Here is a 26,610-nt window from a genome sequence, read left to right as displayed (position 1 = left end):
CAAATCCTTCAGATGGATGACCAAAAACATCTGCAACTTGTTCAAAGAAATGAGAAACTGCTTTTTTGATGTGCACTAGTCATACAATGTTGTGAAGCTTGAACAAGTAGTTTTGAGAATTTCAAGTCTGAGCAGAGAAACGTACTAAAGCAATTGAGAAAAACTGTCATTTGTCAGGTGCAGCGTATTTTTGGATTAAAAAAAAAAAAAAAAGTGTGAAATTTGGGCATTGCAGCTTATAGTCAAGGTTACGCTACAGTCCTGAAATTATGGTAATTAAGGGTGTAATGGTACATGTATTTGTATTGAACCGTTTTCGGTACGTGGTGCTGGGTTCGGAACGGAGGCGTACCGAACGAGTTTCTGACGTAATGTAACCCTTACTTTTTGAGGCTGTGTGTCGATCGGGTTACAGTTTCTTTGTGTAGATTATATTTACTCCGTCTTCTCTACTATAATGAGGACCAACACGGTAGGACAGTATAACCCAGAAAAGTCAACGGCGCGACAACGTGGCCGCCGCGAGAACGCAGTGAAACACGGGCGTTAAAGTCAATCAGCCAATGCATACCAGTCGCAGTGCGGCCGCGTGTTAGACGCGTCCCAGAAGCGGCTCAACATGACACACGCGAAAAGAACGGCAGAGTTTATTGTTTGACGCGAGACGCGACCCTCCTGCGTCAATACTGTAGCTAGGATCGGGCAGACCGGAAGTCACTCGTGTAAAAATACGGTGGATCCTGTCGATATTTAAACTAATATGCAATCGTTAACCCACTTTTTGAGTCCATCAGATGTCTTGAGTGGTAGATCGGGGCACAGCTGACTTGTCTTTGTTGATTTACTGCTGTCTTCTCTGCTATCACAATAACCAACACGGCCCCGTGTTCAATACAAAACCCTCCTACCACAACAAAAGAAGTAGGAACTAATATTCACATAGGAAGCAAAGTTATACAACATAAAATATACAATATAAATGAATACTACATCATATTTCAAAAATATAATCACATAATAAAATAAATAATAGCCCATTTAAATAATCCATCCATCCATCCATTATCTTCCGCTTGTTCCGGGGTCGGGTCGCGGGGGCAGCAGCTTTAACAGGGAAGCCCAGACTTCCCTCTCCCCAGCCACTTCAACCAGCTCCTCCGGCGGGATCCCAAGGCGTTCCCAGGCCAGCCGAGAGACATAGTCTCTCCAGCGTGTCCTGGGTCGTCCCCGGGGCCTCCCGCCGGTGGGACATGCCCGGAACACCTCTCCAGGGAGGCGTCCGGGAGGCATCCGAACCAGATGCCCGAGCCACCTCAGCTGGCTCCTCTCTACGCGGAGGAGTAGCGGCTCGACGCCGAGTCCCTCCCGGATGACCGAGCTTCTCACCCTATCTCTAAGGGAGAGCCCGGACACCCTGCGGAGGAAACTCATTTCGGCCGCTTGTATCCGGGATCTTGTTCTTTCGGTCACGACCCAAAGCTCGTGACCATAGGTGAGGGTAGGAACGTAGATCGACTGGTAAATCGAGAGCTTTGCCTTTCGGCTCAGCTCCTTCTTCACCACTACGGACCGGTGCAGCGTCCGCATTACTGCAGACGCCGCACCGATTCGCCTGTCGATCTCCCGCTCCCTCCTACCGTCACTCGTGAACAAGACCCCAAGATACTTGAACTCCTCCACTTGGGGCAGGATCTCATCCCCGACCCGGAGAGGGCACTCCACCCTTTTCCGACTGAGGACCATGGTCTCGGATTTGGAGGTGCTGATCTTCATCCCAACCGCTTCACACTCAGCTGCGAACCGCTCCAGTGAGAGTTGGAGGTCACGGCTTGATGAAGCCAACAGCACTAAATCATCTGCAAAAAGCAGAGATTCAATGCTGAGGTCACCAAACCGGACCCCCTCAACGCTTCGGCTGCGCCTAGAAATTCTGTCCATAAAAGTTATGAACAAAATCGGTGACAAAGGGCAGCCTTGGCGGAGTCCAACCCTCACTGGGAACGAATTCGACTTACTGCCGGCAATGCGGACCAGACTCTGACACCGGTCGTACAGGGACCGAACAGCCCTTACCAAGGGGCTCGGTACCCCGTACTCCCGGAGCACCCTCCACAGGATTCCCCTAGGCACACGGTCGAACGCCTTCTCCAAATCCACAAAACACATGTAGACTGGTTGGGCGAACTCCCATGCACCCTCGAGGACCCTGCTGAGGGTGTAGAGCTGGTCCACTGTTCCACGGCCGGGACGAAAACCACACTGCTCCTCCTGAATCCGAGATTCGACTTCCCGACGGACCCTCCTCTCCAGCACCCCTGAATAGACTTTACCGGGGAGGCTGAGGAGTGTGATTCCTCTATAATTGGAACACACCCTCCGGTCCCCCTTTTTAAAAAGGGGGACCACCACCCCGGTCTGCCAATCCAGAGGCACTGTCCCCGATGTCCACGCGATGTTGTAGAGCCGTGTCAGCCATGACAGCCCTACAACATCCAGAGCCTTTAGGAACTCCGGGCGGATCTCATCCACCCCCGGGGCCTTGCCACCGAGGAGCTTACCAACCGCCTCAGTGACTTCAACCCCAGAGATCGAAGAGCCCACCTCAGAGTCCCCAGACTCTGCTTCCTCAAAGGAAGGCGTGTCGGTGGAATTGAGGAGGGCTTCGAAGTATTCTCTCCACCGACTCACGACGTCCCGAGTCGAGGTCAGCAGTACACCATCTTCACTATAGACAGTGTTAATAGTGCACTGCTTTCCTCTCCTCAGACGCCGGATGGTGGACCAGAATTTCCTCGAAGCCATCCGGAAGTCGTTTTCCATGGCCTCACCGAACTCCTCCCATGTCCGAGTTTTTGCCTCGGCGATGGCCGAGGCCGCAGTCCGCTTGGCCAGCCGGTACCTGTCAGCTGCCTCCGGAGTCCCACAGGCCAAAAAGGCCCGATAGGCCTCCTTCTTCAGCTTGACGGCATCCCTTACCGCTGGTGTCCACCAGCGGGTTCGGGGATTGCCGCCTCGACAGGCACCAACCACCTTACGGCCACAGCTCTGATCGGCCGCCTCAACAATGGAGGTGCGGAACATGGCCCACTCGGACTCAATGTCCCCCACCTCCCCCGGGACAAGGGAGAAGTTCTGCCGGAGGTGGGTGTTGAAACTCTTTCTGACAGGGGATTCTGCCAGACGTTCCCAGCAGACCCTCACAATACGTTTGGGCCTGCCAGGTCTGGCCAGCATCTTCCCCCGCCATCGGAGCCAACACACCACCAGGTGGTGATCGGTTGACAGCTCCGCCCCTCTCTTCACCCGAGTGTCCAAAACATGCGGCCGCAAGTCCGATGACACGATTACGAAGTCGATCATCGAACTGCGGCCTAGGGTGTCCTGGTGCCAAGTGCACATATGGACACCCCTATGTTTGAACATGGTGTTCGTTATAGACAAACCGTGACGAGCACAGAAGTCCAATAACATAACACCACTCGGGTTCTGATCGGGGGGGCCGTTCCTCCCAATCACGCCCCTCCAGGTCTCACTGTCATTGCCCACGTGAGCGTTGAAGTCCCCCAGTAGAACGAGGGAGTCCCCAGAGGGGGCGCTCTCTAGCACACCCTCCAAGGACTCCAAAAAGGGTGGGTATTCTGAGCTGCTGTTCGGTGCATAAGCACAAACAACAGTTAGAACCCGTCCCCCCACCCGAAGGCGGAGGGAGGCTACCCTCTCGTCTACCGGGGTAAACCCCAACGTACAGGCGCCAAGCCGGGGGGCAATAAGTATGCCCACACCTGCCCGGCGCCTCTCACCATGGGCAACTCCAGAGTGGAAGAGAGTCCAACCCCTCTCGAGAGGATTGGTACCAGAACCCAAGCTGTGTGTGGAGGAGAGTCCGACTATATCTAGTCGGAACTTCTCTGCCTCACACACCAGCTCAGGCTCCTTCCCTGCCAGAGAGGTGACATTCCATGTCCCAAGAGTTAGCTTCAGCAGCTGGGGGTCGGACCGCCAAGGCCCCCGCCTTTGGCTGCCGCCCAACTCCCTACGCACCCGACCCCTTTGGCCCCTCCCACAGGTGGTGAGCCCATTTAAATAAAATAAATTGAAATGAGCTAAAACACCTGTAATTAAATAATAAGAATAATACACACATCCTGCTTACACAATTAAATGTATTAATTTCTGTGTGGCCCTTTAATTTGAGAAAATCCACCAATAAAGCTTTTGAAAACCGTTCATAAGAAAAAAAAAATGTTTCATTGAGACATTTCATTTGTGAAATACATGTTAAAATCTTTGTCATTGGGATTGCTTTTCTCTTTAGCACAGGACTTCTTTTTTCTTCTTTCTTTCAGAAAGAAAGCTGACCAATACACGGGGTCTGAAAGGCAAATTGTTGTTGGATTATCTTTAAATACCCGTTAATTTCTTAGCAGAATTCTAGCTTTGTATAGGCTAATGTTCCTATTGTTGAAAGCACAAAGGTGTGTAATAAACAACTAGCACATTTATATTTTGCATTTTGTTTTCTTATTGTACCGAAAATGAATCGAACCGTGACCTCAAAACCGAGGTACGTACCGAACCGAGATTTTTGTGTACCGTTACACCCCTAATGGTAATAGCATGCAAATATATCAAAATTATCTAAGATGTTCTTTTTTTAATGCAATCTATCTACTTTATATAATCATGGCCCCTTTCTGTGAGGAAACAATAGCCACATCATCAGAGCCAATCGCTTGTTTCCGAGTTTTTCTGCTATTCAGTCAGCTCAGCCAGCCACTCTCGCTATAATTAAATTATGTAGAAGGATCAGTTGTTGCAGTCGAGCGATCCCACCTATAGATTTATAATAACTATACATGTAATAGGCTGCTTGACAGCTGTTTACACTACAAATATATATAATGTTTAAATCCGCCAAGCTGTGTATATGTATGCTACGTATATACTAGCAAAAGAAACATAATTGTGTATTGACTGTTTTTATTTACACCACCAAAATTACAGCTGGCATTGGAGACAGGAATTTGTTGTCTGACAGTGCTAATGTTATTCTGCTTGTTGTTCAAATATGCATTTTATGTGCAGAACTGTTCACAAATTGTGTGCATAGAATCTCTGTCATGCCTTCACATCACCATGACAACAAATAGTGCCCGGGCAGTGTTTTACAAGCTATTGTGTTTGTGTAGGTTTGATATTGTTGTGTGTACCTGTGTGAGCTCTCATTTGCTTTTCATGAGCAACAACTCACTATACAAGTCTTATTATAATGCCTCTAAACTAGATAGATTAAATAAACAAGTAAAAATCATTTAGATAAGCTCGTGCAATTGATTAATCGTTTCCATGCAGCCTACTGGTGGTGCCTTAGAGATAAGACTGCAGTATTTTTAATGGTAAACCAATTAAGAGCTAGGAATAAATACTTTGAGTGTCTCACATCAATAATTTGTTGGTACAAATGAACGGTGAAAAAAAAAAGATTACTGCTACACTGTTGTTGTCATTTCTAAAAAAAAAAAAAAAAACATACTTTATTATTAATTCAAAATAGAAATCAAAATACCAATGATTGGATCCCATGCATTTTAAATTGCAACATCCTGGCAAATCTGAATCCTGAAATGTGAAATGATAGTTCATTAGTTCACTTGCAATATGAGAATCAGAGCCATTTTTGCATTTCCAATCGCATTTATTTATATATTAAGTGAAGGTTCTTTCACTACTTTCTGAAAAGCCACATTTTTTTCACTCTTCAAAGCTTCTATTTCTATTGGCTTTTTTCCTATCAGAAAACAACATCTTGCTTATATCAGGTATTTAATCAGATGCAAATCTATTTAAACATGAGTCATTTCTTCCTCAGGTAAAGGCAGTCCCTCCAGCTGTAGAAAAGCCTTGATTTCAGCAAGTCTGCTGCACTGCAGAAACTCAAACAGCAGAGGGAAAAAAAGGTCGTACATAATGCTCATGTCACAGTAACAACTCTGGGCTGTGAGGATTACAGAGTTAGTTCTTATGGCGCTGTATCTTATATCCATTCCTGATGTGTAAAAAAATGTTGCAGACTATCTTGTAAACTTGATCTGACATTGCATTAAAACAATGTATGCACTGGTGAAGTGCAACAAGATGACATACTGTAGTTCTAAGCATCTACAATATTTTGCATTTATTGTTTTAAAGCAGGGGGGGCATTATGTCGATCGCAACTCTAGTGTGGGAAGCTTGCGACATCATTTTTTTTTTTCCCATTGCAAAAAAAACAATTTAATTAAAACGTCATTTATTTATTTATTATTATTCTTTTCTTTTCTTTTCAATTAATGAAATACCAGCTACGAGTCCAAATAACAGCACACAGCAACCTCTTGTCATTAGTTGAAAAGATCATGAGAAAATCCTTAATATAAATATGAAATAAACTATCAAAAGTTTACTACTTTTGATTAGGGGTGCTAAAATTTTATTTTGATGGCTACCCTTCAAGGGTTGCGCCGTAAGTACAACAATGACCAATGTGATTCAGTAATATACAGTATATTGGCATGCCAATAAATTGTTTTAGCTTTTGTGCTTAAAAAAACATGAGTGTTATAATTTTCTAAAATATTGTTTTGGAATTAACATGTCTTTTTTTCTGCATTTTGCCAGATGCAAATCTACATGTACAACTCAGATGACTTTGACAGCCTTAGTGCAGCTCTTCGGGAGAAGAGAATCATCGCTGCCATGGCAGTTTTCCTTCAGGTTGGTGTATTTTATCTAAACCATTTTTACCTTTACACTTAGTAAATGTCTAGGTGAAAAATCACAAATTCATCTTTTGTTGTAAACGCACATGCTGACATAAAATCTGTTTTATTTTGTTACATACTGTAATCTGTGCACTATAGAGTGCGCCTGATAAATTAAGGCGGACAAAAGCCTCTTAAAAATCTAAATGGTTGGCCTTTTGACTAACTCAGAGCAACACCTTGTGGCTATCAGTCCTCTTAAACTTTCTTTATGGTGGCCGAGAAGTACCAGGCGAAATGCCAAAGTCCAAACGCTTTCCAAATTAAAAAATAAACTAAAACACGAATGCAAACTGCCACAATACAAACCCCAACTGCCAAAGCACGACTGCAAATTGGCAAAAGCACGAACCCCAATTGCCACAACATGAATGCAAGTGGCTTGCAACACAAGTGCAAAATGAAAATGCACAAATGAAAACTGCCACAACATGATCGCTAGTTGCCAAAGCACAAACCCCAATTGCCACAATACGAATGCAAATGGCTCGCAATACAACTGCAAAAAGTCATAGCACAGATGCAAGAGAATGACCCGGAAGTCGATTAGATTTACAGAAGTAGACATGACAGCTACAACTCCTGCTGCCGTGTAACCACACGTCACAACCCCATACTGTATATGCAGAGTTTGAAAACGTAAGTTACAGAAATTTTCTCACAAATTCAAACTTTGGCATGTATTGGTATATATTGCTTCTCATTGGCAGCAGCAGGGCGGGAGTTGTAGTCCTCATGTCTCCTTCAATGGAATTAAGTCTACTTTCAAGTCATCCTTTTACGTTCGTGCTGTGGCTGTTTGCATTTATGTTGCGGGCAACTGCGGGTCGTGTTGTGGCTATTTGTATTTTTGCTGTGGCTATTTGGAATTATGGTTTTGGCCAATTTTATTTATTTATTTTTCTTTTGCAAAGTGTTTGCAATTGGTTAGTCAAATTTTTATTTTATTCCAAACCATAGTTATGGGTGGTTTACATACCTTACATGTTTCGGCAAACACTTCTGCCTTCATCAGAGACTCTCCGATGAAGGCAGAAGTGTTCGCCGAGGTGTTCACATCAGAGACTCTCTGGTGAAGGGGGAGGTGTTCGCCGAAACAGATCAGGTATTTAAACCACCTATAACTATTGTCTGGGATAAAAGAAAAATAATCAACTAATATATAAGTATAGACAAAATGAACTCAATACAACTGTTTGCAATTGGTGTTTGTGTTGTGGCAATTTGCATTTGGCCACCGTAGTTTTTGTGTAATGGTTTTAAGCATCAGCCTGACCCTTAGTCAGAACTCTGTAAAGTCCACTGAGTGTTGGATGAAAATGGCTAATTGAAGCTAGCACAGCATTCTCTCCTCTCTTCATAACAAACGGTGGATATCCATCCTTTTAAACTCATTATTTTGTCCTGGTACATGGCATGGATCTTTTCTAAAATCCGCAGAATTTTTGATGAAGTTTGATGAATCGGCTGGCAAGCTTTGTCAGCAGTCGAGATGTCTAACCATCCATGCAGCAGAGATTTCTAATGATCCATCGTTCTACCTAAATGGATCTATGGTTGAGACCAATGTTGGTTTTTAAAAAAGCTCACCTTCTCAATAACTGAGCTCTTGTAAAGCTAACTCATAGCTAAGGATGCATTCATGTTTGACCACACGAGAACACTAGATTTGTCAACTTGCATAATGGAACAATTGTGCAAGTTGTTAGAGACTATCACTGCACAACAAGAGGCAACGTCATGATGACGTGCCCTGTAGCGGAGTGCAATTAAATGAAAATGTAATGTCTTTTTTTTTTTTTTTTAACTTGAAAACATGTTAAACATAGAGCGCTTTTTTTTTTTTTTTTTTTTTTCTAGAATCTATAAATTAAGTGCTTCATTATAAAAGCTGCAGGGTTCAAATGAAGGGGAAAATAGTGGCTTATAGTCTGAAAATTACAGTAAATACTATGAGCCTTGTGGAATGAATTTCAAATGGCGTTATTATAATGTTGCATTTCCTCTCTTATGATTGATTTTTATGCAATAGAATCTGGAGTAGTCTTATGTTGCTACTTTCATGTAATGGAATAAAAGATGAATTTTACAGAAAGAATGGGCTCCATTTGGCCTGCGCTGTTAGATTTATAGAAATTTGCGAGTTCTTAGAAACATAAATATCCAGGGAGCCAGATGGAAAGCATAGCGCAACTAATTTGTAATGTTACAATGGTCTCCTTTTGATTGCTCTTCTAGTGATTGATATTCCTTCTTTCATCATTGTATGAATGCAAGTTTGTCATTAGTTTTCATGAGCAATGATACTTAAATCCAAGGCAAAGTGTAGAACTCTATTGTTTGAACAAAGTGCTTTCTCAATTAGAGCTGTTCAGAAGTTCGAAACCTGGCTGTCCACTGTCAAAGTGTCCTTGGCAAGACATTGATTCCTTAACTGCTCCCAGGTTAGAATTGTAAAAGGAAATTGTCCTCTTACATGGTCATAGACTTCATAATGATATTGACGGGACACAATCCAATGACACTGCGCCACGCCTTTAAGTAGGGGGCCGTCCCACACTCTGCTTCAGTCGGTTGCAGTTATTCTCAAACACATGCAGCGATCCAATGTCGTATTTAGGTTGAAAAAAGCTGTACGAAAGCTGTACCGTACACAAACAGAAAGGATTGTCTCAGGAGTGATTTGTTCGATGATTCAAGGTATTTATTACATTTTTCGTACCATGCATGCATTTTGAAATGTGGAGAAATTAACCGCTACGGCATCGGCATCATAATTCGCAATGTTTAGGTAAAATAAATGCGAACTGCCCGTTTTTTTTTTTGTTTTGTTTTGTTTTAACCAAGAATTGAAACTCTTTTACATTTACCGTAATGGCCCGAATATAAGACGACCCCCTCTTTTTCAAGACTCAAGTTTGAAAAAAGACTTTTTGAACACCAAATTAATTTTTATACAGAAAGTAATTACAGTACATCCGAAACAAATGATTATAGTCTAACTGTAACTGTAGTCTTGAAACAAATCTGAATAAGGAAAAACATTCCAATAAAGTGATGCAAACTGGTTAAACTTGAGAGTAGCTGAGATCTGTCATGACAGAACATCGCTTGAATGATATCTGGTGCCATCTAGTGTCGGGAATGGGTGTAACGTCTAGACTGTGAATATACTATAATTCGACCCCCTCTTTTTCAGTAAATTCAATGCAAAAAAACACCGTCTTATATTCGGGCAAATACGGTATATATATAAAGAATTCAGGGATTTAAGCATTTATTCACAATAATTAAAAAAAGCTCTTTGTGGTGATAAGGTGGCGCCACAGTGGCTTAAAGACTAGCAGCACAGTCAACATATTTACGTAAAATAAATGCTAACTGCCCAATTCTTTACTCTTTTAACAAAGAATTGAGATGTTTTACGCCCATATCTACAAAGAATTCAGGAATTTACGCATTTGTTCACAAGAATTTTCAACGTAAAAAGCTCTTTGTAGTGATGCGGCGGCGCCACAGTGGCTGAAAGACTAACCGCTCATTTGACATAGTTACGTAAAATAAATGCTAACTGTCCGGGTTTTTTTTTGCTTTTAACCAATCGAGACTGTTTTACGTCCATATCCATAAAGTATTCATGGACTGAAGCATTTATTCACAAGAATTTTTAACGTAAAAAGCTCTTTGTCTGTGTTTCCACACGGTCCGCTTTGATGTTTGGCCCCCTATTAATTGGCCCCGTGTCCCGTCAATATATTATGAAGTCTATGACTTGGTAAAATATAGAATTTAAAAAGCGATAAAAGAAAAACTTTGTCCCCACGGTGACATGAACACTATTTTCATTCTGTTTTTAAAGACAGCCAGTAGGTAAAAACGATGGGCTCTTTCAAAGCGGTAACTAGTGATTATTTTCTGCTCCTGAAATTAATAATAATACTCTTAAAGGGTATGAAAACACTAAGGGCCTGTGAGATATCAATAGAACCGTTATGTAGCAAGATAACAAATATTAATAAAGTTAACAAAAAAATAAATTGCATTCATGAGCAATTATCGAAAATAGATCGAAAATTACGAACATTTCCGAAAGTATTCCGGAAACAGCCGAACGGGGCAGAGACGTCATAACAAGGAAACAAAAGGTCGAGGCAGCTGCCATCGTTGTTTATCGACGAGAGAGTTGCGTTCGTGTTTTATCAAAAAATCGCTAAAATGGTTCAAACCTGTCATGCTATGTGGATTACGAATAGGCATTTGTCGCAATGTAGTACCCATGAGTTCCCGAACGCGAGAAAAGAGCTGGACTACGCAGACAATGAGTAAAGTTCGTCAGTGCTAAGAGGGCTAATTTTGCAGACCCAGCCTCCGGCACGGTTTTGTGTAGTGCGCATTTTACACCTGAAAGCTATACGAACTATGGACAAATGAAATCAGGTTTTGCTAAGAAATTGCTGCTGAAAGCAGATGCGGTGCCCACCTATACGCGCAGCCACCTAAATGTCCCGAGATAACAAGAAAGAGGACGATGACTGGCTCTGATGAGACCACCCCACCACCCCAGGCAAAGTAAAGGAGGGAAATGGCCAGAGTGAGTACTCTTTTATAATAAAAAACATATCACGCATTGGATATAGGACTGGACACTTGTATAAATTATCGCTCGTAAAATATATAGAACAAATCCTCTAATCCCATTCATATTTGTGTCGGCTGATAACCGACACAAATATTTGTGTCAAATTGATAACCCAAAACACCAAAGGAAGGTTCATAGCTCTCCTCGTCACCATTAGAAGAATGTTCGTTACGTCGGATTCGTCGCTGCAACTAGAAACAAAATTGTCCGCCATCATCGCCGCCATTCAGTACCAAGCACTGAGCCGGTTGTTTCCTTATAGTGACGTCACGCATACAATATGCTAGATTTCCGGCATCTCGGGGGCGGGTCATTTTAGCTTAACAATTGACCTAATTTCTATCATTTTCTTGGTGTTGCGATGTGTGTAATTACACGAAGTGGCATGATATGAATTCAAAAGGCATGCGTTGATGGATAAATGATGGAATATTAGCATTTTCCCAGGTGTTGTCATACCCTTTAAACCCCTTTCACACACATATCTTGGTAAATTCCCGTGCAAGGTGCCGCAGAATTTTCTTGCGTCATTCCTTTCACACATGGAGCGATATCCCGGGAATGACGCGGGTTGGACACTTTCATAGACTTGTCCCATGTTGCCTATTCAGCGCTCTGTTTGCGGGGAGGGCTACTGGCGCGATTTTATAACCCGGACATTCGGTCCTTTTTGGTCCGCATCGGTTACCACATTTTGTTGGTCAGATCGTATTTTGTTACAGAGCCGGCTTCGGGAGACTTCCCGGCGTTTTACCTGCAGCCAATTAAAGCTCATGCCGAGATATTAACTTGCTGGGCGACATTAGACACCTTGTACTCTCAAATTTCGTGCATTTGCTAGCTTGTTCCGCCGCCCTTGTTTTGAAGCCCCCTATATTATCCTGGTATTTCAGTGTATTTGTTTTGTTGTCTCTGCCTACCGCTTAGGTTAGTATTATTAATCCCCGTCAACCTACTGTCACGGACCCATTGTGTTGTTCCCCCTTCTCTGCGTTCGCGTGTATTTCTGTTTGTATTTAATAAACCCTTGAATGCAACCCACATTCTATGTAAGTGAGCAGCTTGAGCAGATTTAAGTGGACTCGCTCAATGAAGCATTTAATAAAGACAAGCATTTTTCTATTTTATTCTTGTTTGGAAAAAAAATCGGTGGGACAGTAACATGTTTAAAACTTACCATAATTATTACATTTGAAGTGCTTAAAAACCATTTATTGAAATATATATATGCATTAGGCCTGTCGCGATAACAAATTTTACTGTGCGATAATTTATCTCATAAATTATTGCGATATGCGATATTATTGCGCCCCCCTTTTTTTTAAAAACCAATTTACAATAACACAGTGAGAATATAGTTTATATTAATAGATCAAGTACACCCATTTAAACGCGATAAATGTTTACTCTTAAAGTCAAAACTACTTTTTAAGAAATCACAACTAAAAACAATAGACCATTCCTCTTAAGTAAAACACAACAATATTAATACCGCACAGAAACACAGAATAAATAAAATGTGTTTTTCAAGAAAAAAATAAATAAAATTGCACTTAATAACTTAAGCATTTAGGCAAATGAAAACATTTCCCCTCATAGCTTCTGCTATGGTGTTCCATAGGGATGCAACGATACAGTTAAGTCACGATTCGGTACGATTTTCGATACGGGGGACACGACTCTCGATTCCATTCAATACATTTAATGCTCTGAAAAAAAATATATGTATATATATATATATATATATATATTTTTTTTTTTTAATTTATTTATTTAGTTTTTTTGCTAACGAGCAAAACTTAAATTGCCGTCATATAAACATGCATTTTAGTGCATAATATTTATGTGCTTACTTCCTACTGATCTGAAGAAATTTTGTATAAAAGTGCTAAGAACAATCTTTACTGTTTGTAAAGTGAGGCGGGACACACTGTTGATTGCTATTACTCTCTCAACAGGTATGTTTACCAAAATGAGAAAAATATCCTCTTTGTGGTCCGAGACTCCGAGTCCATCTGTGTTACGTACTGAATTAACAATATTTGCACTATAGTCACTGGTATGGAGCCTGCTTAACTTCCATTCAGTCATGACGGTATATAATTCATCGATGTAGTATATGGACTACGTGTCCCATAATCACTCTGGGCTCACGTAGCCAATGGCATGGGACGCCGCACATCTAGTTTGTCATTTCATGATATCTAGTGTGTGCGCGCATTAAAAAATTTAGCAAACGCCACAGAAGTCACATCTGCTTATTACTGCACAGCACCAGCATATGACAATTGATTTTCATAAGCAGGACGAGTTTGAAGCACAGCGCTCTTAATTTGCCTCTCATTGTTCATCATGTCCATTCAGCTGTCCGTTGTCAAAGCGAGGTTGTTCATAGCAGCCAAGTCGGTAACAATGTTTTGGCTGAGTTTGTTGTAAATATCCTGAAGCGCACGCAACAGTGTTGTTAGCGCCGTGTGTTCATAAAAACAAAAGTTGTCAGCACGTCGTGTGTTTGATATCATTGCCAGAAAAACACACTTGATAGGAAACCTTTCAGCTTTGTTATGTAATGCTGTTCTTATAATAATGATCTGCTGCATCATAAATCACTTTGTGACTTTCCACCTCCATGATGAAACGTTTTTCATCCATGTTCGCTGGTGTTTAAACCGTTAATAAGACACTGGGCTGTTGACTCCAGGCCTGGATCTGCCCACTTTGACGGATGCGTCTCCAGCAAAAATAAAAAATCGCCTAAACCGTTCGGCGGGCTCCGGCACGCCGGAGATGGTCCGCAGTCGATCCAGAGCACTGACGCGGCCGGTATACGTTGAACAATAGAAAATAATGGGAATGGATTGGCTCCGGTGCCATTTTTTGCCGGACCTGGAACGAATATGCATTTTGTGTAGTTGGTAACAAGGAATCCGAACTTTTAACAGCAGGTGTACAGCACGCGCACACGCATGTGCACGGAAGGCGATAAATCGCAGCGGAAAAATTACCGCCTTCATTTTTATTTATCGTGCGATAAATGGAATTATTGCATATTGTGACAGGCTTAATATATACATGGGATTTTTTTTTAATCATACTTTCGGAAAAATTTGAAAAAAACATCTTATGTGTATGTAAATACAGTGGTACCTCTACATGAGAAGTTAATTCATTCCAGGACCTTGTTTGTAAGTCGAAATGGTTGTATGCTTAGCAGGATTTTCCCATAAGAATACATGATAATTCCATTAATTCGTTCCACAGCCCGAAAACCTACACTAAATCCTTAATAAATATTGCTGTTACTATTGCAAATAGCAATTACACATAGCATCCCTATATATTAGTCGCTTTTGTAAAAATTACTTTTTTCAACTAGAAAAAACATTATTTATTTATTTCTCCTAGCCTCTACTACTGTGCTGATTTATTCATAAGCTTCCCTCTGTGTATTTCTCACTGCATCAGTGTATTTTCACAGATATGTCATCAATTACCTCAGTGTCAAGAGTTAGTTACGACCAAATCTTACAGGATAAATTGGCCCCATCAGCTTGGCTGTGCACAGGAATCATACATTTATGACCAAACATTACACGACAATGCAACTGCTGATTGAAAATGATAGCAATGGTAAACGGCTATCATCGCTTTTTTAGTTGCCCATTTACAGTACATTACAGCTTACACTGTTTTTCAGTGGTTGCTTGTCTCCCCCAGCCGCATTATAACCATATGGAATATTAATCCACTGCTTTTCCTTTATAAAATTATTGAATTAATTTGTCTCATTAGAAAAAGAAGCACATGTGACTTTAGTCTTTGTCTCCTGACCGGAAGGTTGTGGGCTTAACCCTCAGCCTTTGTGACCACGTAACATGCTTTTAAGCTCTTAAATACTGCACCCAAATTGCTCCTCAGGCTTTGTCATCAGAGTGATTAGGTGTTTTAAGTACTTTGAAGAAAAATAAAATGTGCCACACAGTTTAGTGCCCATTTTTCAGTTGAATTATATTTATTCATTTTAAGTAATAAATATTCTGCAGTAGTAACAGGAGAAGTGTGGATAATTTTGAGTTTATTTACTTAATATGTAAAGGTAATTGGTTGTGGAAAAATAATCAGAAATGTGATTAAAAAGTTCTACTCAATGGATATGAGTATTTCATAGCTTTGGAATTAAAGACTATTTACCCATTGTCTAAATATATCCAATTAAAGTGGCTGGAACCCTACATTTATCGGGTAGATACTGGGTTTAAGTTGTACGTTATCGACAAATTTAGCCCTGCCAACATGTTGAATTACAGGTTTGGTTGTCCTACTGCTGGGCATCTCTGCTGGTTACTTCGTTTAAAGCAAAGCAAAGCAAGTGAAGTTTATTAAATTAGCATGATCTACCCATCTACACATGGCAATTCAACGTAAAACGTAATTAAAATAGTGGAATAAACTGAATTCATTAAACACAGAGATGATAAACTAAAAGCAGTGCAGATCAAATTCTTTCATTTGTCTTAGTCACAGCCAAATATAGCTGTTTTCAGTATGGATTTGAACATTCTCAGAGTTGGGGCCTGCCATGTATCTTCTGGAATACCCTTGCTGATTTTTACCAGTGTGAATCTGAAAGAAAAGCCTCATTTTTAATACAGGCTTGGCGATCAGCAGGGGGCCTCTCAGATCCAGAGAAGGATCATATGCGCTATACTGTAGCTGTAAAATCTGTGCGTTGTGCTTTGGCATGAAAACCGTAAGGAGACTTGAACACAAGCAGAGCTGTTTTGAAGTAATTTTTTCTCTGGGTAACGGAAAGCCTTTATAATGACCTGACCACTGGGCTCATATGGCCACATTCTGGTTCTCATCAAGATTTGAGCAGCGGCAGTCTGGGTATATTGCAGCTGTCTTGTAGCCCATTTAGAGAGCCCAGTCAGCTGGTAAATAAAGTAGTCTAAAATGCATTAGACAAACACAGGTATTATTCTAAGTCAGGTGTAGATTTCATTTGATTTTGACAATGTTTTTGAAATTGTGAAAAGGTGTTAATGTTAATTAATTTAATGTGTCTGTTCAAATTTACACGTGACTGCCCCCACCTCTTCAGAACCTACTGTGTCATGGCCAGTAAAAGGATTTTCGACTTGATAAAGAGTATAATTATAATTCTGCTTTAAATGAATAGATTGCTGCAGTTATTCAGAGTGTTTAATCCACACTGATCACGTATTTAAGGATAAAGTACGTTCACGTGACCCTCACATGATAGCTGAACTGCATATCTGTTTGGTGGTCAGCGGTCTACTTTGTGCTTAAACTTAAATCTTTTCTTCCATACCATAGTAAAAGTGCCCTTTTTGTCCACAAAATTGTAACTTGCATCGGGGTGCGTCCACCAGGACTCATCTTTGCTGCGCCAGTATGCCTATATTGGAGCAAACCAGTGAACCAAATTCTAAAATACTTGCCAACCAGACTGCACCGCCTCTAAAATCCACACATTATGCCAGAATGTATCGGTGTGATGAAAATAGGGCACTTAGACTTTGTCAGGATCTCTGTTCAGCTGGGTATAATTTGTCACCTTGATCATAGCTGTCACATTGCAGTGGTGGGACCTAAATCCTGATTAGAAAGGATCAAAAGCATTTTGAGACAGGAGAAATCCTGTAAGATGGGACTTTGCCGATGAATGCTGGTTGTATATTTGATCTGGCTCGGTAGTTGTTTAGTACTGTTGCATAAAACTTCTATTCCTTAGAAGAGGCCTAATGAGAGCAGTGTTTAAGGCCTTTGGATGTGTTCCAGTCCGAAGTAGTATATTGACTACATGAGTGAGTTGTGTTAGCAGCACAAACTTCAGAAATCTAGTGGGTAAGTCATCAAGACAGCACATCGATTTACTCAGACTGCAGATGATCTCTTACTACTATGTCAGTGACAGGTTTAAAAACAAACTTATTCATGTCATGGAAATGATTGATTTTAATGCTTGTGTCTTTGAAATGAAACACAATCCCAAATTTATTGGACTTAAGTTGGGACATTTAAAACAGAAAAATCAGAGGATTTTTTCATCTATCTACTGTGAAAAGCATTACATAAGTTTTAACTGCAATTTGTCAATTTGTCAAAGAAAATAACTCTTCTTTTCAAAGTCCGCTCGAGAAAAAACTTTTCTTTTTACATTTTAATGTACAGTACATCTGCAGGTTTGAATTGTACCATTTCCATTCGGTGTTTTCAACACACCAGGGAAAGCCTCTCAGCTGGGCCTCAGCAACTTCAGATGCTTTGGCTTTTTTAAATCTTCTACTAGTAATGAGATTCAACCCACTGACAGAGGTGGGTAGAGTAGCCAAAAATTTACTCAAGAGTAGCGTTACTTTAAAATAATAATACTCAAGTAAACGTAAAGGTAGTCATCCAAAAGATTTACTCAAGTACTGTACAAGTAAAAATACATTTGGTGAAAAGAATATTCAAAAGTAACGAGTATCTGCTTAAGATTTTCTATTCTATTCTATTCTATTCTATTCTATTCTATTCTATTCTATTCTATTCTATACTAGGTACAGTATATCTATACTATTCTATTCTATTTTCTATTTATCTTTTTTTTTTTTTTTTTAATTGTATATTTTTTTCTTAGCAAAACCTCATCTACATGAACTTTTATATCACTGGTCTACAATCAAAATGCTTCCTGGATAAAAGTAGTGAGAATTTACTAAATTTGGGTCACAAAAAAAAAACAAAAAAAAAGTCAAAAGTATCCATTGGCTATAGTTTTTGGCGACAGTGTCTGGCTGAAATGTAAAAAATCCAAGAAGTTAAGGTGAAATTTATTGCATAAATCCTGGTGTTTTGGAAAGGGTAGAAATGCATTAATGTAGAAACATTTCATAAGCAATGGCACAAACTGATACATGGTGGAAAACACTCAGGTGACTTGAAGTTCCGCTCTGAGACCCCCAATTTAGCACTCTTTCAAAATTGTCCGATATGCATGTGTGATACATCATTTGAAAGCTTAAAATCTCAACTTCTGGGGGAAGAAAAATTTTGAACAGGAGGGCATTTTTAAAAAAAACAAATGTTTTTTAAACAGCAAAAGCTACCCCGGTAATGACAATGCTCAATTCACACTGGCTTAACTCATGACGCTAGATAAAAAAATAATAAAACCTGACTGCTGCAGACAGCCGCTACAAACTACATCCACATAATGCCACGGTAGATAACAGATATCACATGTATATAGAACTAGATGTGAAATGACAGACTCGGCAGCGTGAGCAGGACATGTATAGAAAACTAGATGCAAAATGACAGGCATGCCGGCGTTAGTGAACAGCAGCCATCTTAAAGCAGTAGACTTTTCCTGGAAGGCTGTTGTAGCGGATTAGCTTTTTATAAAAAATACTCCTAAATCGGCAAAATCTTGACTTGAATCTATCTATAAAACAGCTTTAAACTTTCACATGTCGAAAGTAGTCAGAAGGGAAATTATGGAATAACCAAAGCAATTTTGACAACTTTAACGGCTGATTGACAACATATACATTATTTGAATGTAGTTTAAAGATGCTGATACGGAATGGGGACTTGAGTATTTTATTAACTGTTCTGAACTGTTAACTTGATACTGAAATAGTCGTTTATTTAAGCCTAAGATGCTTTTTGTAAAATTTTTGTAACTAAAGTATGAAAAATTAAAAGCAGCTAACAGCTTGGGGGGGGGGGGGGGGTCATTAATAATCGTTTTATGATGGAATCGTAGCCTCTGAATCGTAATCGTAATTGAATCGTTAGGTGCCCAAAGATTCCCACCTCTACTCATTGGTATAACAGAGTCACTTGATTGTTGGTGCGATGTCTCATTGGCGAAACTGGTAGAGCCACTGTGGGCATCTCTGGCAAAAATACAATCGAACATGTAAAACTAAGAGGAAAATTGTAACGACTCTAGTGTATCCCAAAGTAGCAGAGTGAGGGTAGCGTTATTTCTTAACAAACTAGTTTTAGAAGCACATTTTTCTCCAAATGTAACACATTACTACCCACCTCTGCCTACTGATAATGCCTAATATGGCATTCAGCCTCTACAATAACCTACATCTTTCACAGCTACAAGCTGCCTTTCTCTGCCAGCTTTTTCATTGTATTTCCCTTTACATCCAATATCATGGAGGAAGCAAATAGTTAGCAAGCAAACATACAGAAGCTCCTGCAACCCACTTCCACAGGGCATATGATGGCTTTTCAGCTAGTCTCCCTGCAATTTGCTGCCAGTTTCAAGTACTTGGCTTGCTTTTGCTCAGTGGAGACTTCTACGACCCACTCCCACGGGACAGCCAGCACCACAAGACAGAGCATTCTGCTAACGGACTATATGACTATGCGTATGTCGAATTTAAGTGTTGTTTCCTTAGTCCCCATAAGGAACTGGAGCTGCTTCTCCAGGTCGACAACCATGTTCCCTTCGTTGCCAAGTTAGAGCAGCTTTGATTTTATTACCAGCCTTGAGGGTTTGTTCCTGCCAGCTCATGCAAACTGGATAGTGTGCTTTGCTGCGTGGCCAGCTGACTATTTACATCTTGTCTGCATGATTCTGTGACCTCTGCCAGCTTCTTCAGCATTGCGTCATGCCACCATCAATAGAAGCCTTGGGCAAGTGTGATCTTGCAACCAGATAAGATATGCTGGAGGCTTGCGTTGATGGTGTCACATAGGGGGCAATTCTCTTTCATATCAAACCATTGGTAGACCTTCCAGGCTAAAAAGAGGGTGTCGTATGCTTCCCAAATTAACAAGCTGAGTCGAACTTGGCATAAATTATGATCATCTTCTGTCGCCTGAAATATATAAATGTTATAAAATGTTGTCTTTAAATTTTCAGTGAATGTTGATGTTGAAAACACAAAAGACTGTGCTAAATTATGCTAGCTAAATTACACCCCAAAAACGTTTTACATTATGCCACTCAATTTATCAACCTTAACTCTAACGGGTTGGGAAATTGTTTGCACAATGAATTAATTTGAAAAGTTTTGCATATAAATAAAAAAAAAAAAAAAAGTATTCCAAACAATGGCTGGAATACTTTTTTTCACGTACACCTATAAGTATTTGAAGGTTTTTTTGTTTTTTTGTGTGTGTAACTTATAAGCATGTCATTTGTTGTGTGTGAAAAAGTTTAAGGGCGTATTCACACTTACTCTGTTTGGTCAAACCAAAAAAGTTTGCGGTGCCTGAGACCTCGCCGGGGAGGTGGTGTCGGTTCGCTTCCAAGAGAAGCGTGGTGCAATTCGCTATAGGTGTGAAAGCGACCGCATCGTGGTCCGGACCATAGTTGAACTCACATACCTTTTTGCACGTAACAGGCTTCCGTAGCCAGGAAATGTTGTTTGGTTAGCATCAAAGTATGTGGTTAACAGTACGAAAGAGGCCCCTGAGACAGTCCAGCACATCACAGCAGGGTGTAAGATGCTGGCAGGCAAGGCATACATGGAACGACATAACTAGGTAGCAGGCATAGTGTACAGGAACATCTGTGCCGAGTACGGACTGGAGTCAAGGTGGGCGACACCTCCAAAGGTGGTCGAGAACAACCGAGTCAAGATCCTGTGGGACATCCAGATCCAGACAGAAAAACTGGTGATGGCCAACCAGCCTGACATAGTGGTGATGGATAAACATCAGAAGACAGCAGTAGTGATAGATGTAGCAATCACAAGCGATAGCAACATCAGGAAAAAAGAACACAAAAAGCTGAAGAATTACCAAGGGTTGAAGGAAGAGTTGGAGAAAATGTGGGGAGTGAAGGCAACAGTGGTGCCAGTAGTGATCGGGACATTAGGGGCAGTAACCCCCAAGCTGGGTGCATGGCTCCAACAAATACCAGGAACGACGACCGACATCTCCGTTCAGAAGAGCGCAATCCTAGGGACAGCTAAGATCCTGCGCAGAACCCTCAAGCTTGGACCCGAGAAATATAAAATAAAATATATATTTTATTGGGGGGGGGGGGGGGGGCCTACTTCGCGGTTTTTCACTTATCACGGCGGGCTCTGGTCCCCATTTTGCCTGGCACGGCCAGACTGTTCTCCCTGTATTTTTCAAACACTGAGAGAAAAGTCTGGGAACCAGCCCATTAACGGCCTCTCGAGCAGGTACAAAATCAATCAACAAATCAGATTAGTTTATTTGCGTGACGTGTTCTTAACGAGCAACGTCACTCTTGTGCATCGGAAGTCGTCTCCACAACAACACAGATGGTGAACAGGAGAGCCGAGAATATGTTCCAATCCACGGTAAAATCAGTTTTAAATTACCAAAAACACATCGACACAAGTCATTGACAACAGTCTGTCTCGCGCTAGACATGTTGAATAAACTCCGCTCTCCTCGTATGTTTACTTCCGCGCGCAAGTCCCTCGTCCTGCCCTCGTCGTTTTACTAACGTCACGTCTGCCCGTCGCTGATTGGTCCACTCCGCTGTCTGTTTGCTGTGGCTTGCTCCGCCCTGGAAAATGCATCCGTTGAATGGTGGCCAGACTCAATAGCTAGAACAGCGGTGAGTCTGGTGTACCAGGCAAGTCCCCATTAACCGCGAAATCAAGGAAGCACTGTATTCGGGAGCTCTATGATTGTTTACTTCCTTATTTTAGCATGTTACCCCGTGTTTTGTCCAATGATTGACATATTTTTGCACGTGCATAGTAGAGCTGTCCCGACTAGTCGACATAGTCGACGTCATCGATGACGTAAATCCGTCGACGAGCACAACATCCCGTCGACGGTTAATGAAGGGTTAAAAAAAAAATATGCGCGGAAAGTTCAGAATGTCGGATGCTCTGTATGCAAGCGGGGAAAGCGGCACAAAGCCAAAAAGCGCACCAGAGTGTCCAAAACATTGACTTATTTCAAAGAAATAAAGGAGGGTGTAAGGTACACTCGTGTCCTGTCTCTTCACTGCCAAGCTTGGCTGCACGTCGGCCGTGAATAAACACCTCAAGCGCCGTCACCGTTTGTAAATTTTTTTTTTTTTTTCCATTTTTTGTACACCAGAGGGTGCTGTCGCTTTACTAAATAATAATGTTTCATTGACAATGGGCCTATAAGTGCTATTAGTATTGCCAACTGAAAGGTTTATTTCATGTTATGGTTTATTTTATGGTATAGAAAATTATATAACATTAAAAGGTCATAAATATATACAGTATATACAGTGATTGCACTCAAGGAAGAGATTGTCAATGATAATAAATTAAGGTAAAGGCAATTCATATAGACCCTACCCACGTGACGTCACAACTCCGCTCTCCTGAATGGTACCGCCCAATTGTCCGTCAAAACATAGTGTTAACCTGTTACGGCTACGTACATTCCTCCTATTTACGGCGTGTTTTTCTGCTCCTTAACATTAATAATCAAAATGGTGAAGGTGTGTGTGGCTGTTGGTTGCACTAACAGAGAAGATGGAAGGAGAGACTTGAAATTTTACCGTATTCCGAGGGATCCAAAGAAGAGAGCGAAATGGACGGCTGCAATTCGACGTGAAAACTGGGCACCAAAAAATCACCACAGACTATGTAGTAGTCATTTTATATCCGGTAAGATGCATTTAAGATATACTTAGAGGGTTTTGGGCTGACAAATAACCACAATTAAGATCATTGCTAGGCTAATCGCCGACAACATACACGTATGTATGTAGTGAGAGTGCTATCGCTAAACCATATAAACATTAAAAGCCTTAACTCCATTGACAAACGACATGAAATACATTAGACTTGCCGGGGGAGTTTAGCAATAACAAAAGATTTTGAATTGAAAATTTCGTAACTCACCTTTCCAAGCACAAGATAGATTCCTGCCGAATTTTCGTGGACGAGGACCTGTTTCACCCAACCAGCAACGAAGTATTTATAAGCCTCCAAGCTCTTGAAGTTTTTCAAATTTTCGTGAGAATAGGCTGATTTTGTGTGGACAAGATAATTGTAAATATCAGCGTAGCAGATGTCAGGCAGACAGGGCGAAGACAGTGGGTCGAAAAAAATCGATTTGGGCATCAAATATGGATCTGGCGACTGTATAGAACGAAGCTTTTCCACATAACGCCTTTTATGCAACACATCCAGTGAGTTTACGGCATCAGAAAGCACCGGGTCTTCCATGAAATGCATTTTAAATTCCTCGATCAATTGAAACCAATGCTAATACAGAGACAAAATGACGGACAAGTGGGCGGAACCATACAGCGAGCACGTGGTTTTGTGACGTCAGTGGCTAGGGTCTATAGGCAATTCATTGATATATAAATAAGGTTTAAAAGGAAAAAGGTGAAAAGTTTTCGTTAATTTTTAATTGTGTTGTTTTATTTGTGTGCACCGTAGCTCTTACAGTGTGATTACATCAAGGATGGAATAAAAGTTGTAAACCATCAGTTTAAGAGACCATCTTTTCAATCGGGATGCTACACTAGTTAATTCTATCAGCATTTGAAGTCATTGTTTATTTGTGATTTATTATTGTTATTTACGTGTTTATTTGTACTTTAGTAAATAATGTAAGTGTTCCAATATGTTTTTTGTAAATTGATAAGCGTCAACAAAAATTTCATTGCTAAATTAGTAAATAAAAACAAAAAATATTTTTTTAAATTATTAGATTAGTCGACTAATCGTAAAAATAGTCGGCTGACTAATCGGGAGAAAATTAGTCGTTTGGGACAGCCCTAGTGCATAGCTTTCTTGTCAAATCCTGGGTTGCTTGCTGAAATTGCAATGTGAAAAGGAGTTTAGAACAAATGTATTGTGGTGCGAACCAAAGAAAGCAAACTATGGACTTTCCTGGTGTGAATACACCCTAAGTCTTGCACATTAGCATTTTTTTGTAAAGAAAACAATTGTTTGTCATGTGGAAACACATAATACAGACAAAAGTTGAATTGAAGCTCATTCCTTCATTCGAGCTTACTGTGAATCATGAAGAACTTTACTTGTCTTCAACTTTCTGACACATTCGATTTTATCGTTTAACTCTATATTTCAATGCATTTTGTTTGAAATGCATCCAACTTTTACATTTCATTAGGTAGTTGATTCGTCAGCGGTTAGTTACGCCAGAAACAGGAAGAGACATGTCTCCAAGACATGCAGGGAGTAGAGACAAGTCACAAAGAAAATATGGATGACTGGGATGGGAAACCTGAAATGATGGGTGGGAAATGGAAGAATGACAGAAATATGAGGACATGTCACATTGTACCAACGTATTTCTTTTTTTAGATGTTTGTTCTCACTCCAGTAGCCTGTCTCCAGAGAGAGAGAGAGAGACAGATACAGAGAGCGAGAGAAAAAGTGAGCTGCGGGGAAGAATGAAGAAAGACAGGGTGAGAAAGAGGGGATTTGAGGAGAAATAAGAGACGGTTATTGAAAGAGTAGGACAATGTGATGTGAGGCCGTGTGGCTGAGGATCTCCAGAGACGAGCCTATGGGCTTTCAGAGATAAACATTAATAATGAAACAGTAATTCCCTCTGCCCTCCTTTCTTTCATTTCTCCTCATTGTCTTGCAATCTGTCATGTTTTTGTTTCTAATCTACCAGACTACATTAATTTCTCTTAAAATGATTTCCCTAACACACAGCTCATTTTCTTTCTAACTTTCTGCTGACTTTGAAAAGGGGAAAAAGTATTGGCTGTGTAACATGTATTTGATATAAACTTTTTTTCCACTTGAAATGAGAAGACAATACCGGAGATGCATGTGTATTTACAATGTGTATGTGTATAGGTGTGTGCACATGCGCTGGGGAGTGGGGCGTTGTTGTTGTTTCATAGAACTACATATTTCTTTCTTTTCCTGCAAGGCTTACTGTTCTTGAGCATTTTGTTTTTAATTTGCAATTGCAATGTAAGATGTCTGTGGTCCTGAGCAATAATGTCTCCCATGTACTTGCCAATTTTTAGATTATTTGATACATTGCATGGATTTATTGCGATGAACCTTCTTGTTGCAGTTGTTAGTCACGTAATAATTTCTCAGTCAAAACAACTTAACTACAACATGGAATAAGAAAGACATTGCAGCAACAATGTTAATAAAAGGTTTCAGTATGCTTGACAGATCAGTTGATAAGTAAAGGTTAAGACTAATTTCCTTGAACATTTGGCTTTTCTGAGCCCTGCTTAATATGACCGTGCGACAGACTGGATGCTTCTATTAATGCTTGAAACTGTGCTTCATGCAACACATTTTCATTTATATTCAAAACATCTACTAACCTGAACCATTAATTTGTACATTTTAAAGAATATGCACAGATTTGCTCTTCAGTAATATAATAATGGTCCGCTTTAAGAGATATACAACTGAACTGCACCATATATCAGTATGATGCACAGCATTTTTAGATACCGCATACATGCAATCATTAAAAAAATACTGTTTTGTTTTGCAACACAAAGCAAATTTCAATGGCTGCCTTCAGATGAATAAATGTAAATAACATAACCACTACAGTACATTGCTAAAACTGTACCGCATGGTGGTAGTCAGTCTACTCACATGACTCTTTCAATGTGTAGTTAGTTAATTAGTTAGTTACAGTGCTGGCCAAAAGTATTGGCACCCCTACAATTCCGTGAGATAATGCTCAATTTCTCCAAGAAATGATTGCAATTAAGAAATGCTTTGGTAGTAATATCTTCATTTGTTTTGCTTGCAATTAAAAACACAAAAGAGAATGAAAATAAATAAACAAATCAATATAATTTTACACAAAACTCCAAAAATGGGCCGGACAAAAGTATTGTCATCCTCAGCCTCATACTTGGTAGCACAACCTTTAGACAAAATAACTGCGAACAACCGTTTCCGGTAGCCATCACTGAGTTTCTTACAATACTCTGCTGGAATTTTAGACCATTCTTCTTTGACCAACTGCTCCAGGTCTCTGAGATTTGAAGGGTGCCTTCTCTCAACTGCCCTTTTCAGATCTCTCCACAGGTTTTCTATGGGATTCAGGTCTGGACTCATTGCTGGCAACTTTAGAAGTCTCCAATGCTTTCCCTCAAACAATTTTCTAGTGCTTTTAAAAGTGTGTTTTGGGTCATTGTCCATCTGGAAGACTCATGACCTCTGAGGGAGACCCAACTTTCTCAAA

The 26,610-nt window shown here is 40.6% G+C and overlaps 1 protein-coding gene across 2 annotated transcripts in view; it reads left to right on the top strand.

The window, feature by feature from the left end:
* LOC130921740 (receptor-type tyrosine-protein phosphatase gamma-like) overlaps positions 1-26,610 on the top strand; it is a 346,401-nt gene that overhangs the window by 224,262 nt on the left and 95,529 nt on the right. For both annotated transcript variants that reach the window (XM_057845976.1, XM_057845977.1), the window contains exon 5: positions 6,658-6,753. In XM_057845976.1, the coding sequence (XP_057701959.1) occupies positions 6,658-6,753 (96 nt within the window). The remainder of the gene's footprint in view (positions 1-6,657; positions 6,754-26,610) is intronic.

This window comes from Corythoichthys intestinalis, chromosome 9, assembly GCF_030265065.1.
Source record: "Corythoichthys intestinalis isolate RoL2023-P3 chromosome 9, ASM3026506v1, whole genome shotgun sequence".
Lineage (NCBI taxonomy): Eukaryota > Metazoa > Chordata > Actinopteri > Syngnathiformes > Syngnathidae > Corythoichthys > Corythoichthys intestinalis.
The sequence above is the reverse complement of the archived record's forward strand: the minus strand, read 5'-3'. Positions and strand labels throughout refer to the sequence as shown.